We start from the raw sequence: 17,266 nt of genomic DNA, 5'->3' as shown, positions 1-17,266 counted from the left end.
CTTTACAGCCAAGTGGAATTAAAGTTACATTATTCACAACGCATAGTGCAGCTCGGAATCGATTTTCATTTTCAATCGTATTGAGATGATACTGTAATAATTGTGTAATTAATGGTGATCCTTTATTTCACCGCCACAGTGACACAATAGTGAGTGACACACTCACACATGCTGTGTAATAGGTCTCAGTAGCTGAGTGGATTTCCACACCACTGATATTCGGATGATTTCAGTCCATTCAGTTCCTGGTGTCCCACATAAGGAGTTGCTGTGTGTTATTGTCAGTGTAATCCCATGTACAGTACCAGTATCCTCATCCCACAGTGAGGACACATACTGTATAAGTCCCACAATCATGCACATAATACATAGGGGAGATACAGAGGTCATCGGAGTTTAGTAAATATTCTGCACAGAGCCAAAACTGCAGTAATTCCAATGATAGATTATTATTTGATCAGCCATTGTTAAGCCTGATTAGATTTGCTAAAGATCAGAGTTCTGCAACTGCTGCAGCCCAGCTACTGAAGAACTACAAGGTCCAGCATGCTGGAGGGCACAAACAGTTGTAGGTGCATTACACAGATGACCTTTTTGATGTGCTTCCCTATCTATGTGGGGAGTAATGGGGGCAGGAGGATTTACAGGAGGAGCAGGTAGCTGGGACTGTGTAGACCCCTCAGTACCCCACACACTCCGTCTTCATTGCAGCACAGCCTGTGAGATCACTGTCAGGATAAACACTTGTGACATGTGTTTGGACAGTGTCTCTGAAGTTGTGACATTACCCCCTGAGATAAGTAATGTAAGAGAGCCTGTAACTGCACCACTCAGCCCCCCCCCCCTCCTTACCCCCCCCCCCCCCCCACCCTACCAGCTCGGCAAGGGGATCCCCTCCCCCAGACAGACTGCACCTGACTGCCATTGGTTTGTTATACTTATATTGTGGCATATATATATATATATATATATATATATATATATATATATATATTCCTAACGAAAAGAGCACTCAGGAGAGTGTACTCCATCTCTCCTTTTTATATTTGCATTTCTGTGTGAATTATAATTCACACACTTGCTCCGGTGTAATATACGTGGCTGACGTGTTACACCACATACAATAACACAATAATAGTGAATAGAGAAGGGACCCTAATGACAGGTCCTATATGCAGTTCCCCAGCTGCCTAGAAATACACTATATGCTGATTACACAGAGGAATAGCGGGCGTGCTCAGTCTGCCTCTGTGTCTGTGCCTCTCACCAATGCACATCCAGCATTATACAGATCTACAATCATATCGATGTCTATTAATCGGGACTTGTTTTATATATAAACTATATAGATCACTGTGCACATCTGTATTGGCTACATACACATCCTATGCTGTGCAGTGAGTGGATGGTGTGGATATTATTATTATTCCTGTACACAAAGCTGTGGATTATGTACTTGCTTGGAGTACATATGTACATTGATTTACAATCATCAAATTGTGTCCGATCAATGCCCACACAGCGCTGTGGATACTGTCAGTGCCCCCAGCTTTGTGTACAGTATATACATAGGTTTATATTATACGCTGTGCTCAGAGCTCTTCAGACTATTTACTAATCACACACATAGATAATATACAGTGTATTCCTGTGCGCACAGCTCTACTGCTCCTGTGCGGTGTATTCCTGTGCGCACAGCTCTACTTCTCCTGTGCGGTGTACTCCTGTGCGCACAGCTCTACTGCTCCCGTGCGGTGTACTCCTGTGCGCACAGCCCTACTGCTCCTGTGCGGTGTACTCCTGTGCGCACAGCTCTACTGCTCCCGTGCGGTGTATTCCTGTGCGCACAGCTCTACTGCTCCCGTGCGGTGTACTTCTGTGCGCACAGCTCTACTGCTCCCGTGCGGTGTACTCCTGTGCGCACAGCCCTACTGCTCCCGTGCGGTGTACTCCTGTGCGCACAGCTCTACTGCTCCCGTGCGGTGTACTCCTGTGCGCACAGCTCTACTGCTCCCGTGCGGTGTACTTCTGTGCGCACAGCTCTACTGCTCCCGTGCGGTGTACTTCTGTGCGCACAGCTCTACTGCTCCTGTGCGGTGTACTCCTGTGCGCACAGCCCTACTGCTCCTGTGCTGTGTACTCCTGTGCGCACAGCTCTACTGCTCCCGTTCAGTGTATTCCTGTGCACACAGCTCTACTTCTCCTGTGCGGTGTAACTCCTGTGCGCACAGCTCTACTGCTCCTGTGCGGTGTATTCCTGTGCACACAGCTCTACTGCTCCTGTGCAGTGTATTCCCGTGCACACAGCTCTTCTACTCCTGTGCAGTGTATTTCTGTGCTCACAGCTTTACTGCTCCTGTGCAGTGTACTTCTGTGCACACAGCTCTACTGGACCTGTGCAGTGTATTCCTGTGAGCACACCTCTACTGCTCCTGTGCAGTGTATTCCTGTGCGCACAGCTCTACTGCTCCTGTGCAGTGTATTCCTGTGCGCACAGCTCTACTGCTCCTGTGCAGTGTACTTCTGTGCTCACAGCTCTACTGCTCCTGTGCAGTGTATTTCTGTGCTCACAGGTTTACTGCTCCTGTGCAGTGTATTTCTGTGCTCACAGGTTTACTGCTCCTGTGCAGTGTAATCCTGTGCGCACAGCTCTACTGCTCCTGTGCAGTGTATTTTTGTGCACACAGCTCTACTGCTCCTGTGCAGTGTATTCCTGTGCGCACAGCTCTACTGCTCCTGTGCAGTGTACTTCTGTGCGCACAGCTCTAAATATCTACTATATATCTGTATTATATATAGATGTATGTGTATATATGTATATATTTTTGTGTGCTATTCACGAATATATCAGAAGATTTGTGTGCAGGTGTGTGTCTCTGTGAATATATATATATATATATATATATATATATATATATATATATATATATATATATATATATATATATATATATATATTATATACCCATCGGCATATAAATGTTTCAGTGATTGTCATTGTGCTATATTGTATTGTATTGTATTGTGATTATTATGATGCTTATTATTCTTTGAATATTTGTAGTGCAGGAAACCTGGTATTTAAATATTCCACTCTCAGAATAATTACCTCAATGGTAATTCCGCAAACACTATATATATATATATATATATATATATATATATATATATATATATATATATATATATATATATATATCTGATAGTGCTCTGAGGATCTGACCTCGGTGAGTGGTGTCTATACCTGTGAGGCTATTAATCTGCCCCAACACTCAGAACCCATCATTATGGAGACTTTAATTAACTGTTCTGAGATTACAGCACACAGACCAGCGTGCACCCATTGCCCCCCCCCCCCCTGCCTCCCACTCTGTGCCCAGCCCCCTCCCCGGGTAATGAACTCTGAGAAGGTCTATTTGCAAACCGCCCCACAATAAGTGATATTGTATGTACCTGCTGGGCACCAGATGGCATTACCAACAGGTCGCATTAGTCCTGCCATCACTGCAGTCATTATGAGGTTATTGCTAGATAATGGGACTTAATGAGACCCCAAATACACCCCCTTCTCCTTTACACCAGTGTGTGTGACGGGGGCCCTGCACCCAGAGAGGGGTCCCCAGGGATGCTCCCCAGAGATGGGCTCTTTGCATATCAGGGAGCCTGCTGCATGGTACAGGACTCGTCACTTCCCACTGTGGGGATCGTGGACTTTGGCTGCTGCAGTATGTAACAGCCGGACTGGAGTCTGGCGCCTGCTGATGGTGAAATAGATATTACTTCCACGTGATAGGGAGAAGCCAGTCCCCGGGAGGGGGAGAGGAGTGCAGGAGACAGGGAAACAGGGCAAGGCCTGCACTCAGACAGGACTGGTTCTCAGTCTCTCCCCTCCCCCTGGGCTGTGTGTGATCCACTGCTGGGGGCCCAGAGAGATCCTCACTGGACCTAGGACCAGGCTGCAGGTCAGTCCCTACTGCTGTGACCAGAGGGGGGCAGGGGTGGGGTACTCAGAGACTGGCACTGGGGGGCTGCCAGCTGTTACTCCCAACATTTCCCTTACAACCCAGTGGATGGAGATACATGCAGCTGATGTCACTGGCAGGGTGCAGTGTGGGATGGGGGGTTCTGGGTGTCTGTGATGTCCCAGGCCTGGGGGGAGCTGTAATGCACCTCATATCTAGGTCTGCCCTCCACGATACCCCTTTTATCAGGGGCTTATCTCCCCCTTGGATTTTCGTTGCAGGGGAAGGGAGTGGGGGGGATGGGGTGCCGGTGTCAGAATTTGTCAGGGGTGGATCAGCTCTCATCTCAGATCAGATCCAGTTACAGCAAATAGGCAAAATACAAATAAGACACAATAGCAGCTAGAATGGGATTCTGTGCAGAACCGAGCGGTCTCCAAAATATTCCTAAATATAATGACAGGTATACAGGCCAAATAGTAATTGAGGAAGGGATACTTCTATTGCAATGCAAAATGAAAGTACTGCAGTCAATATATATATATATATATATATATATATATATATATATATATATATATATATATATACATACATATACACTTTTATTGCAAAGTGAAAGCACTGCAGTCACTATATATATATACACACACATAATATATATATATATATATATATATATGTATATACTGTATATACTCACGCAATCATTTTAATATCATATATATATATATATATATATATATATATATATATACAAAACACAAACACACAAACACAGTACACACACACACACACACACACACACACACACACACACACACACACACGTATATAATTTTTTTCTAGAACGGATGTAGTGTTTATAACGAATTGTTACTGTTGTAAGTGATTGGACACAAACTACATAATAACACAAATGATGGAAACATTTATTAAATTGCTTAATTATCTCAATACATTGTTACTTTTCAAGAATTCCGTCCGCTTTCAGTAGTAAACGGTGTATTCATGTGACGATTGCCTAGTTCATTGAATTACAATAAATGACTATAGTAACTGTATTACATACATGTATATTTAATTACCGCCGACCAATACACAGAATATATATAAAATATTCATCGTACCGGAATCTGTGTTCCACGATAATACATTATATTTACATTTACGATTGTAGTAGAAAAAAATCTTTACATTACATTGATCACTTCTGGTTTTTGGGGGGGAAGTTTGAAGATCAGTTTTTAGTTTGTAGTTTCTGTGTTCTGTCATCGTAGCGATGTCGCTAATCTGCGCTATTAATCACTCCTGATCGCTGCAATCTATCAACTGTCCCATTCACTTGTGTCTTTCTATTATTATCGCCAATTACTCTCCTGACCTCAACATATCAAAAACCGTAGTGTGATATATATTCATTATATAGACTTATAACGAAGTTCTGATAGTTTCAGATCAGGAGACTGCAGATAATAATAATAATAATAATAATAATAATAATAATAATAATAATAATAATACAAATACTAAAAACAATGATAATTGTAATAATAATAACAACAAAAACAATGATAATTGTAATAATAATAATAATAATAATAATAATAATAAAAACAATGATAATTGTAATAATAATTAGGTATTATTATTAATTATTATTATTACTATTATACACAAACATTGAACAATGCTATACAATTGAATTATGAAATTGTATTAAAATCGAATATGTGTAATAAACATATATATGTGTGTGTGTGTGTGTGTATGTATGTATATATATATATATATATATATATATATATATATATATATACACACCCACACACAGAGACACACAAATATATATTGACTGTCTGTAAATACTCAGTTTGTCGTATCACTCACTGTGTGCTGCACTATATAAGAAACTGTATATATATATATATATATATATATATATATATATATATATATATATATATATATATATATATATATATTGAAAATGTATAATTATTACACACTGCGTCTCCTGGTTCTGTATGCCCCATGTTTTGCGGATAACACAGACAATTCGGGCACATGTTGGGTCTTGCCCCTTTGCGGACACAATGACATGACAGCGACTTTTCTCGCATGTAATTGAATTATTGGGGGTCTGATGTGATTTGTGTTTTATTTGCCGTGTTTGTATTTGCAGTGTGAAGGTGATGCGAGGTGAGAGGAGCAGGACAAAGGCAGAGGGGCGGTGGGGGGCAGGTGGGATTACAGGACAATAGTGTCTGTCACCTGCAGACCCCTCTCTAACCTCATTACTCCATGTGTGTCCCCTGGCTGATTCTCCTCTCTCTCTGTCTCTACCCTTGTAGGTGTGAGGTATAAATACCAGGCCAGGGGAGGGGTCTCCTCACTATAAACTTGGACACAGACTATGAGAGGAATGACTGTGTTGGGATGTGACCTTCTGCATTGCTGATTGGACTTATCTGTGGCCTCCAGAGGAGCAGATCTGGGATCCAGGCTTGTGGAGACGATCGTTGGATTATCTGGAAGGATGTACCAGAGTATAGCCATGGCTGCTAACCATGGCCCCCCATCCTATGAAGGGGCTGGGGGCTTCATGCACAGTTCTGCTGCCACCTCTCCTGTCTATGTTCCCACCACTAGGGTGTCTTCCATGATCCCCAGCCTGTCCTACCTCCAGAGCAGTGGACCTTCTCAGCAGGGCAGCCCTGTTTCTGGGCACAACATGTGGGCACAAGCTGGGGCAGAGGCCTCAGCTTACAACCCGGGGACCCCCCACCAGCCTGTGTCTCCCCGCTTCTCCTTCTCCTCCAGCCCCCCCAGCAACGCTCCTTCCTCCAGAGAGGTCTCCTACAGCACCCCCCTGGCCATCTCTGCCAATGGCAGGGAGCAGTACAGCCGGGGCCTGGGTGCCACCTACTCCAGCCCTTACCCAGCGTATGTAGCCCAGGACATGGGCAATGCCTGGACTGCTTCTCCATTCGACAGCTCCATGCTCCACAACCTGCAGAACAGGGGGTGCCCCACTGGCACCCCGAGGTACCCCAACATAGGTAAGATGCATGACATTCTAATATTGTCCATACATGTGATATATAAGTGTCTGTGACTAGGTTGTGGTTAGTGTGTAACGATTATATGTTGTTATTATGTTTCTATCTATGTAAGATCACATTATTACAGTGTCCTCTGAGGGCTCTCAGTCACCGCAGATCATTGATGTGTAATAATTCTCCCCACTTGCTGAGCTGATGCTGATACTGTATATGTCCAAAGGAAGGGAACGTTAGGGATGCCATAGGTGTACATGGGGCAGTCAGAGCTGGAGGCTATATCATCCACAATAATAACAATCTTACTATACACTGTCATGTGATGCTAAATTAATATTGCTTATGGCTATATTATGTCAGAGATGTTAAATATATATATATATATATATATATATATATATATATATATATATATTCGAAGAAAGAGGCGGCTCTCCTTTACTTTGAATAGTGCAAAATCCGTCGGTTTTCATATATATATATTTTGTGTTACTGCTGCTAATCGCATAATTATTTCAGAATTAGGAGGTGACCCACGTCAGAGGCTGTCAGACTTCATTTTAAAATTTTAATATATGTTTTATGATGTTACATATTTACTAAAACACCCCTGAAATATTGTCGTTTACAGTATGTAGCTGCCAATTGCTGTACATATGCATATCAATGGATATTTTATATACACTAGTTTATTTCCTTTATATATTTATCCTTTATTAATGCATATAATGTTTAATCGTAGTAGCCCAGTAAACTAATCTATATATATATATATATATATATATATATATATATATATATATATATATATTATATACACATATATAGAGATTTACAGAACTGCGAGGAGTGTCGCACAATACAGCGCAGCATCTATCTATCTATCTATCTATCTATCTATCTATCTATCTATCTATCTATATATATATATATATATATATATATATATATATAGTTACTGGTTTCATATATCCAAAGAAGATAGAGGATGGCAAATGTATACTGTCCTGTCTATATTGCTATATTAATATACACATTTCGTACACTAGATACAAAAGTAAAATGTAATACAGTTTTTTTAAGTAAAAAATAAATAACCATCAATAACATATATAGCAAACTTTCACTTGTATAGACAGTGTATATTTTGTATCCCATTCTCAGTTATTGTCTCAGTCATAACTGTTTTCCCATTTATATAAATGTATTACAGTTTGATGTGAACTGAATGAGTTGTCTATTAAGTCAGAGGGATACAATGTTTATAAAGATTCACAGTTCTGGTATTTAATGTAATCTATCGGCAACAACCAATATTTTATACACATACACGATATGTAAAAAAAGCTAATTATGTTAAGTATATGGATCCCTGTATAATTAATAGATAATATATTTATTGTAGTAGTTGAGAGAATAATTGTACAGGTTTGTTGAATAATTAGAAAAAAATACATGTTTTTAAATATAGAATTTAGAACAGTTTAGAAGTTATGTGAACGTTTAATTATAGTTTTTGCCTATTTTCATCAGCTGAATCTTCCCTTTTACCACTTTTACTGTACATATGTGCTCCTATAGCATTCCAGTGTTAAATACATTATAGGGGTACTTGCTAATATTTATATGCAACTCAATGTAAAAAAAAATTCCCAAAATATTAAAAAATGAGAACTAATTTTATTTTAAAATTAGACTGTAAAATATTGACAATAATTTTGGAGTTCGTGCTGAATTTCAAATTTAAAGGCCCTTTGTGGAAAAAAAAATTAAACAAAGAAATTTTATTCCATATTCTGTTTGGAATGTGACAAATATTGTTCCCCGGCTATTTTTCAAATAGAAGGGCGAAAAAAGTATACAATGAAAACAACCAAAAATTGTGACTCTTTCTGAAAAATATAGAAAGATTAAAATAAATTGATCAAATAATATTTTTGAGCAGCAAATAAATGACTATTTATTTACATGGCATGTTTCAGTTGTAGTGGCAAAATGAGTGTGGTTATGGAATTGTGGGTGGGAGAAAAGTTTCCCATCCCCCCTAAATATTCTAGCTGTCAGTATTTACAGAATCGCATAGTGTATGGGGGCCTAAGAGCACTGCGGACAGTATCTTTAGGTTTCATGCTAAATAAGGGTTGAAATTCTGGAACCTCAATATGTAATTAATTGTGTCGGTAGAAGGCAAGGGCACAGTCACTGTGTGTGTAAAATCGCTTTGTTGTGAGAATTTGTTTGACTATAACATGATTGTGTTTGGATGGGAGACTATGGCAGCTGGTGGGCTGTTTTACTGTAGTACGCCTTTGTAAGTTTTGTATAAATATCCACACTTCTGGAAAGAAAATGGTAATGGCAACTCAGGAAGAACATTCATTTTGCATACAAATATTTTGTTAAATTTTTTTTCCGAAAAATACAAATATTGCAAGAAACACTTAACACATAAGGGGATCAAATTGAGAAAAATATATGCATGTGTCCCATTGTTCCTTTCTTTTTAGAGGTGTTTGATCACTCTTCCTCTGCGTATTCCTGTATCACTGATCAATGGAACTGTCCTGTTGGTTATCACACCCAAATAGTAGGGGCTCATTTAGAATGTTCATTTAGTCATTGCAAAATGTTGCCATCCACTATGGTTCTGCAATCACCACCAAGTTTAGATTTACTTATAATTCTCCATTCATCTATAAATATTTATTATCAGTTTCTTATATAGCGCACACATATTCTGCAGCGCAAGAGAGAAGATTTGAACATTCACCTTCCTGCCCCAGTGGAGCTTACAATCTATATTCCCTACCACATATACACGCACACACAGACATTCTAGGGTTAATTTGTTGGGAGCCATTTAACCTGCCAGTATATTTTCGGATTGTGTATTACGAGCAGGGCCCTCTACCCTCATATGATTTTCCTACTCATTTAGATTATTTTCTATGCCGTATTCCCTTCCACGGTATCTAATCCTTCAGTATTCCTCCACCCTGATACTTATTTCAGTGTTGTTGATATAGTTGATATAGTACAGGGTCCTCGAGATCTACCAACGGTCCGCGTTTTCCAGGTTACCTAGCTGGTGCACAGCTGTAGTCATTACTAATGGTCACATTTTAAAACCTGCTGCCTACTATACCTACTATAGATCCACAAGTTGCCTGGAAAACATGCACTGTTGGTAGATCTTGAGGACAGGTTTGGCCACCCCTGATCTAATATATATACCCTTTACTTGTCCTATGTTACTTGTCTGGAACTGTAAAGCCCCATATACACTAGGCGATATTGCTCACAATATCGCTAAAAAAGGGCTTTCTGAGCGATATTGTGGACAATATCGCCTGGTGCGTATTCTCACTGATGTTAACAATGTACACACCCTTGCATCATTAATTATCCCCCCCTCCTCCAAGCATATCCAGATGAAGGAGGTCATTGGTAACGAACGCTGCAGCACGGCCATTGCTCCCCCCTGCGGTGGCTCACCACGGAACAAGCATCGGCAAGAGCATATGGGCCTTAAGTCACTGTGTTCTTTTTTCGCCTATTTGTTTATGTGGAAATGGGCAGTGGTGGCGTATAAATAAAGGATAATAATAATAATAATAATAATAATAATAATAATGTAAAGAAAAAATAATAATAATAACTCTCTAAATCTGTATCTATTTATAATTCACCTACAGTATAATTCTGTATTTTCCGGTAATGCGGCCTCCATCTATGAATTTGTCTTCATCTGAATTTAAATGTAATTTTGTATACAACTACAATTCTCATAATTCTTTAATCATTACAATTAAGCTCTAACCTGTAATTCAGCCGTCATCTATACGTATGAATTCACCTACAAAATTATATTCACTTAAAATTCTACATTGACATATAGATCTGTACGTACTCACCTATCTATTCTACATTCATCTATAAATCTGTATTCACCGATACATCTGCGTTCAACATTAATCCTGCATTCACCTAAATGTCTCGATTCATGTAGAATTCTGCGTTAACTTATAAATCTGCATTCACTTATAATTCTGTATTCACTTATAAATCTGTATTCACTTATAATTCTGCATCTACCTATAGTTTTATAATTTACAGTTTCTTATATAGTGCGGCATATTCCATTGCGCTTTACAATTGGAAACAGTGATACAACAAATTGAGTGGTAACAAACCTATAAATGTGTATTCATCTATAATTCTGAATTAATCTATAATAGTGAATATAATTCAGTATTGATCTATAATTTTCCATATAGTTATAACTTTACATTTAACCATAAATGCCAATATATTTAGAAATCAACCCCCCCTCCCCCTCTCTCTCTTTCTCTCTTGAACCCTCTTTCTCTTTGCTCCTGATTTTCCTGGACTCTTAACTTCCTTTGTAAATGTTATTATGCATTTAAATGATAGTAAAGGTGAGTATATCGTTTGTGCAGTATACAGTGATCATTAGTTAGCAAGAATACTATAACCTGTGAGTATTGATTTACCCAGTTCTGAAATGTTTGTGAAAAGTGTTTACGGCAACATTTATAATATTTTGCATTAAAATGTACAATATAATATAGGGGGTTATTTTGGTTCACTCCTTCTGGCAAATTCCTTCATAGGTGGACAAAACCATGTGCACTGCAGGGGGGGGCAGATGTAAAATGTGCAGAGAGAATTAGATTTGGGTGAGTTATTTTGTTCCTGTGCAGGGAAAATACTGACTGCTTTCATTTTACACTTCAATATAGATCTCACTTTTAAGTAAAAGCCCACCCAAATCTAACTCTCTGCACAAGTATCATCTACCCCACCTGCAGCGCACATGGTTTTGTTCATCTAAGAAGAAATTTGCCAGAAGGCGTGAACTAAAATAACCCCCATAATAACAAAATCTAACATCAAATATTATCCAATCAAAATAGCCTATATGTGGTATCAGATACAGATTTTGGGGCAGATATATTAACTTTTTTTTTTAAATTAAATAATATGAAAAGGTTTTTTTCACATTGTTTCATATCACCTTAATATAGTAAAGGGCTTTTCAAACCCTTCGATTGCTGAATTTTGTTATTACTCAGATTGCATTTCAAATACTTGTAAAATACGATCTGGACTAATTTTCTTAAAAAACAAACAAACAAAAACACAGCAGTGAGCCCTGGGATAATAATGATATCTTCAGATAGTGTCATTATCACAGGGCTCACTGCGATATCTCTGCCTATATAAATAGAAAGCAGTGCAGTGACCCGGCCAGTGTGACTGCTATGTTTATCGATGGACACACAAGCTGAACACTGTGAGAGAAATAAGTTGACAAAAAATCATATTAACCTACACACCTAGGGACCAATGATTGGTGCTACAGTGAGGGCTGCCAGTCATCAGGTACTCCTGTACTGCTGTGTGAACCCCGGTGCAGTAAAGTGATGTTGCAAAGAGGCATCTTACTTTACAGCACCAGGGGTCAACATTACCACAGCACATCTGCGTCCTCAGATGTGAGAGATGATACTTATTCTAGTTCACTCTTTCTGACAAAATCCTTCTTAGATGGACAAAACCATGTGCACTGCAGGGGGGGCAGATGTAACATGTGCAGAGAGAATTAGATTTGGGTGAGTTATTTTGTTTCTGTGCAGGGTAAATACTGACTGCTTTATTTTTACACTGCAATATAGATCTTACTTTAAAGTAAAACACCACCCAAATCTAATTCTCTCTGCACAAGTAACATCTGCCCCACCTGCAGTGCACATGGTTTTGTCCATCTAAGAAGGAATTTGTCAGAAAGAGTGAACCAAAATAACCCCCTTAGTGTGTACTAGAGAACATGTTCTCTCTCTTATTTTTTATTTTGATGTAAAATGACGGGATGTAGAAGTGAGATCTTGGATCACCCATTAAACTAATTGCGATTGCAACATATTTACAATTCTGCTGCAGGATCCATTGTTAGAAAAACTGTAGTCGATTTTTCCATTCTAACTTATTATGAAATATATTATTATTGGTGAGTAGAGTTATTTGTCCCAGGAGATTTGTGCTGTGTATATATCCCCAACGGGTTGGGATCATTTGGTCTACAGCAAGATGGTTGACAAGCATTAGGTCGACATGGTTCTAGGTCGACATGAGTTTAGGTTGACAGGTCAATCGGTCGACACAAGCATTAGGTCGACAGTCAAAAGGTCAACATGGGGGTTTTGACAGTTTTTTACCTAAATGTCGGCACAGTCGACACCGACACAATCTCCAGTGCACCACATTCCCTCGCTACCCATCACTTGCTTGGCGCGCAATGCTTCGGGCACTATTTTATTCTCACACCATGCCCTAGTGCAGGGGTCCTCAAACTATTTTGCTCTGGGACCTCATCAGGCAATACAAATAATTACAGGACCCTGGCAAGTTACAGCAGAAGGTCATCACACTTGTAGTCAGCAGACAGCACATACATGGCAGCACAACATGATGGGAGGAGTCTAATATACCATAACCCATCACATCACACGTGTAGTCAGCAGGCAGCACATACATGGCAGCATTGTAGAGGCACAGAGTGATGGGAGGAGTCTAATATACCATAACCCATTACATCACACGTGTAGTCAGCAGACAGCACATACATGGCAGCAGTGTGGGGGCACAGAGTGATGGAAGGAGTCTGATATACCATAACCCATCACATGTGTAGTCAGCAGACAGCACATACATGGCAGCAGTGTGGAGGCACAGAGTGATGGGAGGAGTCTAATATACCATAACCTATCACATCACAGATGACAGAAGTCATCAGCCTGATGGTCGGCAACATGGACCCCATGCTGAGAAGGTCGGGACCCACTATGGGGTCAGGACCCACAGTTTGAGAACCACTGCCCTAGTGGATGGTAGGGAATGAAATACTGCCTGTCTGTGCATGTCGGCTAAAAAAACAGTAAAAAAAACCCATGTAGACCTTTTGACTGTTGACCTAATAACCTGTCGACCTAGACCCATGTGGACCTAACGGTAAAGACCCAATGCTTGTTGACCAACTTGCTGTAGACCCAATGACCCTATCCCATCCCCAACCAGTGACATCTTGATTTTTGTACTGAATGTCAACACAGTCAACATGGACACTGTCAACGTGTACCGCGCCCCCTCGCATGTCTCGCTGGGCTTGACAATGTAGTTTATTCTCCCTCCATGCCCTAGTGGATGGTAGGGCATGAAATACCGCCTGTCGGCACATGTCGGGTCAAAAAACAGTGAAAAATCCCATGTCGACCTCGCCACCTGTTGACACAAAGTCATGTTGTCTGTTTCACCTGTACATTCTAAATTTCGGGATTTTATCCTTGTCGGGATTTTAAATTTTGGGATTTTGTCCTTGTCGGTATTATGACCCATTCGGGATTTTGACCCTGTCGGGATTTTGACCGTCGGGATTTTGACTGCATCCCTGTGATGCTGTTATACACACGTGTATGGGCACTCAGAGACTCACCAGTCATACTCCCCAGGGTCCAGGGATCAGTGGTCAGTGAGGGTTGTCGGCCTCCGGGGCCTCCTGCTGCACTGTGACCTCAGTGAAGTGATGCTGCAAATCGGCAGCTCATGGTACTGCACCAGGGGTCACAGGAGAAGAAATCCCGGAATCGGTACATCTGTCAGAATGAACTTAGGTCTACAGTCATTAGGTCGACCCCATTAGGTCGACTGGCAGGAAGGTCGACCTGATTTAAGGTCGACATGGGCCAAGGTCGACATGACTTAAGGTCAAATTTGCATAAAGGTCGACATGAGGAAGGTCGACTGGTCATGAGGTCGACATGGGTTTTTCACAGTTTTTTTATCCGAATGTCGACACAGTTGACATGGACACAGTTGGCAATGAGAATCGGACCCTCGCATCGCTTGCTTCGCGCATGATGCTTCGGGCACGGTGGCTCGCTTCGCTCGCCAAAGCTTTAATAACCTCCTCCACGCCCAAGTGGATGGTAGGGCATGAAATACCGCCTGTCGGCACATGTCGGCTCAAAAAACAGTGAAAAATCCCATGTCGACCTTATGACCAGTCGACCTTCCTCATGTCGACCTTTATGCAAATTCGACCTTAAGTCATGTCGACCTTGGCCCATGTCGACCTTAAGTCAGGTCGACCTTCCTGCCAGTCGACCTAGTGGGGTCGACCTAATGACTGTAGACCTAAGTTCATTCTAATAAATGACCGCTTCCCGAAATCCCAGGGGGGGCTCTCAAGGGCAAACTGGTCTGATTTGTCCTTAGGACAAGTCGGAGTAGTGTATGGGGGCCTTAAGGCTGGTTTCACACACTCCGGCTCCTGCCGGACGGTGAAATCCCGCACGGCCAGGGAGCCGTGCCGCACACACTAGTTTATCATGGAGGGGATGGCCACAGCCTGGCAGCCGTCCCTTCCAGTGGTGGGATCCGGCTGCAGCCGTGCGGCCGGGCCGCGGCCGTCCCGTGTGAATGGACACAATAGTGTCCATTCACAACTAGTGTGTGCAGCACGGCTCCCTGGCCGTGCGGGATTTCACCATCCGGCAGGAGCCGGAGTGTGTGAAACCAGCCTAAAGGCCCCCATACACTAGCCGATTTTGGTCAGATTTCTGCCAGATCAGTCGGATCTGGCAGAAATCGGACCAAAATCGGCTAGTTTGGATGTCCCCTCAGATCCGATGCGCGGTCCCGTGCGCATCGGATCTGCGTCGGGTGGTCGGACCTGCTGCACGTCCGACCACCCGACTTGGGACCTAGTGCGGCGGTAGAGGGAGCAGGGGGGGCTGGGGACGCTGCGGGGGACACAGGCGGCATAGAGCCGCGCAGGGGGAGACGGCGGGAGCTGTCAGTATTGAATAAAAAAAAAAAAAGCCCATACAATGCATGGGCGGCCTGTGATTGGCTGAGCGCTCTCTCAGCCAGTCAGCAATTGGCTGAGAGAGCGCTCAGCCAATCACAGGCAGCCCATTCATTGTATAGGCTTTTTTTTCTACCATTGACAGCTCCCGCCGGCTCCCCCTGCCCGGCTCTATGCCGCCTGTGTCCCCCGCAGCGTCCCCAGCCACCCCCGCTCCCTCTACCGCCTCGCCGCACAGACGCTGGGGGGACACAGACGTGTCACCCGCAGCGTCCCCAGCCCCCCTGCTCCCGCCTCGCCGCACAGACGCTGGGGGGACACAGACGTGTCCCCCGCAGCATCCCCAGCCCCCCCCGCTCCCTCTACCGCCTCGCTGCACAGACGCTGGGGGGGACACAGACGTGTCACCCGCAGCGTCCCCAGCCCCCCTGCTCCCTCTACCGCCTCGCCGCACAGACGCTGGGGGGACACAGACGCTGTCCCCCGCAGCGTCCCCAGCAGCGGGGGACACAGAGTCCCCAGCCCCCCCCCCCTGCTCCCCGGGTTTTTTTACATGTGATAAATCGAGACGATTTATCACATGTAAAAAATGGCACATCAAGTGCCAGTCTAATCAAGCTCCCCCGGGGAGCAGCCGGGGAAGCTCAGGGGGAAGTCGGGGGCGACTTGTCCTAAGGACAAGTCGCCCTAGTGTATGGGGGCCTTAAGGTTACTTTGAGGTAACCTTAGATGTGGTGGGCATTTTGAAGGACCATCCGGTGATGTCAGCTGCCTGCCCCTGGCGCCCGCGTCACCGGGTGATTTCCATGGGAACACCCATGAAACACTGGGCGTTCCCAAGGGCACGACTATCTGCCACCATCAAACGTCCACTGCCTGCAATGTTTGGTGTGTGCACCTTGCGAGCAGTCTGGCCGCCCTCAAGCGCAGAAATGCGGCTGCACATGCACATTAGCCAAGAAGATAAGAGAAATAATCTGATTGGTTGCCATGGGCAACATCCCATCTTCAACAGAACATACATCTTACCCCAGCAAGTGGCCGCCCCAGTTGTTTTCAAATTGGACGTGGCGTTAACACAAAGGGGCAGCTGCGATGGGGGAATAAGAAGGATGAGAGAGGGGTGCAGATCCACCTGCCTCCTCCTCAGGGTCAGGCCCTCAATACTGGGTGTAGACGATTTACAGTATTTAGGTCAACGGTCAACAGGTCGGCACCAAATCAGGGCCAAACGTTCCGCAGGTTCAAAAGGGCAACATGATTATCGTCAACATATAAATCTTGTACGTTTAGTAACATGCGACCACCATCAGGAAAAGCAAATACCGCTCGCTGTACTCACCACGCTTTGGGCA

The 17,266-nt window shown here is 42.7% G+C and overlaps 1 protein-coding gene across 3 annotated transcripts in view; it reads left to right on the top strand.

The window, feature by feature from the left end:
- Window positions 1-17,266, top strand: part of GATA4 (GATA binding protein 4) — a 96,368-nt gene that overhangs the window by 50,213 nt on the left and 28,889 nt on the right. Inside the window, exons 1-2 of one of the 3 annotated variants that reach the window (XM_083178768.1) lie at window positions 3,814-3,962; window positions 6,317-7,024. In XM_083178768.1, the coding sequence (XP_083034894.1) occupies window positions 6,502-7,024 (523 nt within the window). In that variant the 5' untranslated portion in view covers window positions 3,814-3,962; window positions 6,317-6,501. Of the gene's footprint in view, window positions 1-3,813; window positions 3,963-6,147; window positions 6,165-6,316; window positions 7,025-17,266 lie in introns of those variants that run through there. The other 2 variants (XM_083178770.1, XM_083178769.1) reach the window with 2 other exon arrangements.

This window comes from Crinia signifera, chromosome 3 (genome assembly GCF_055691185.1).
Source record: "Crinia signifera chromosome 3, ASM5569118v1, whole genome shotgun sequence".
Taxonomy (NCBI): Eukaryota; Metazoa; Chordata; class Amphibia; order Anura; family Myobatrachidae; genus Crinia; species Crinia signifera.
This window is presented reverse-complemented; position numbering and strand designations above follow the sequence as displayed.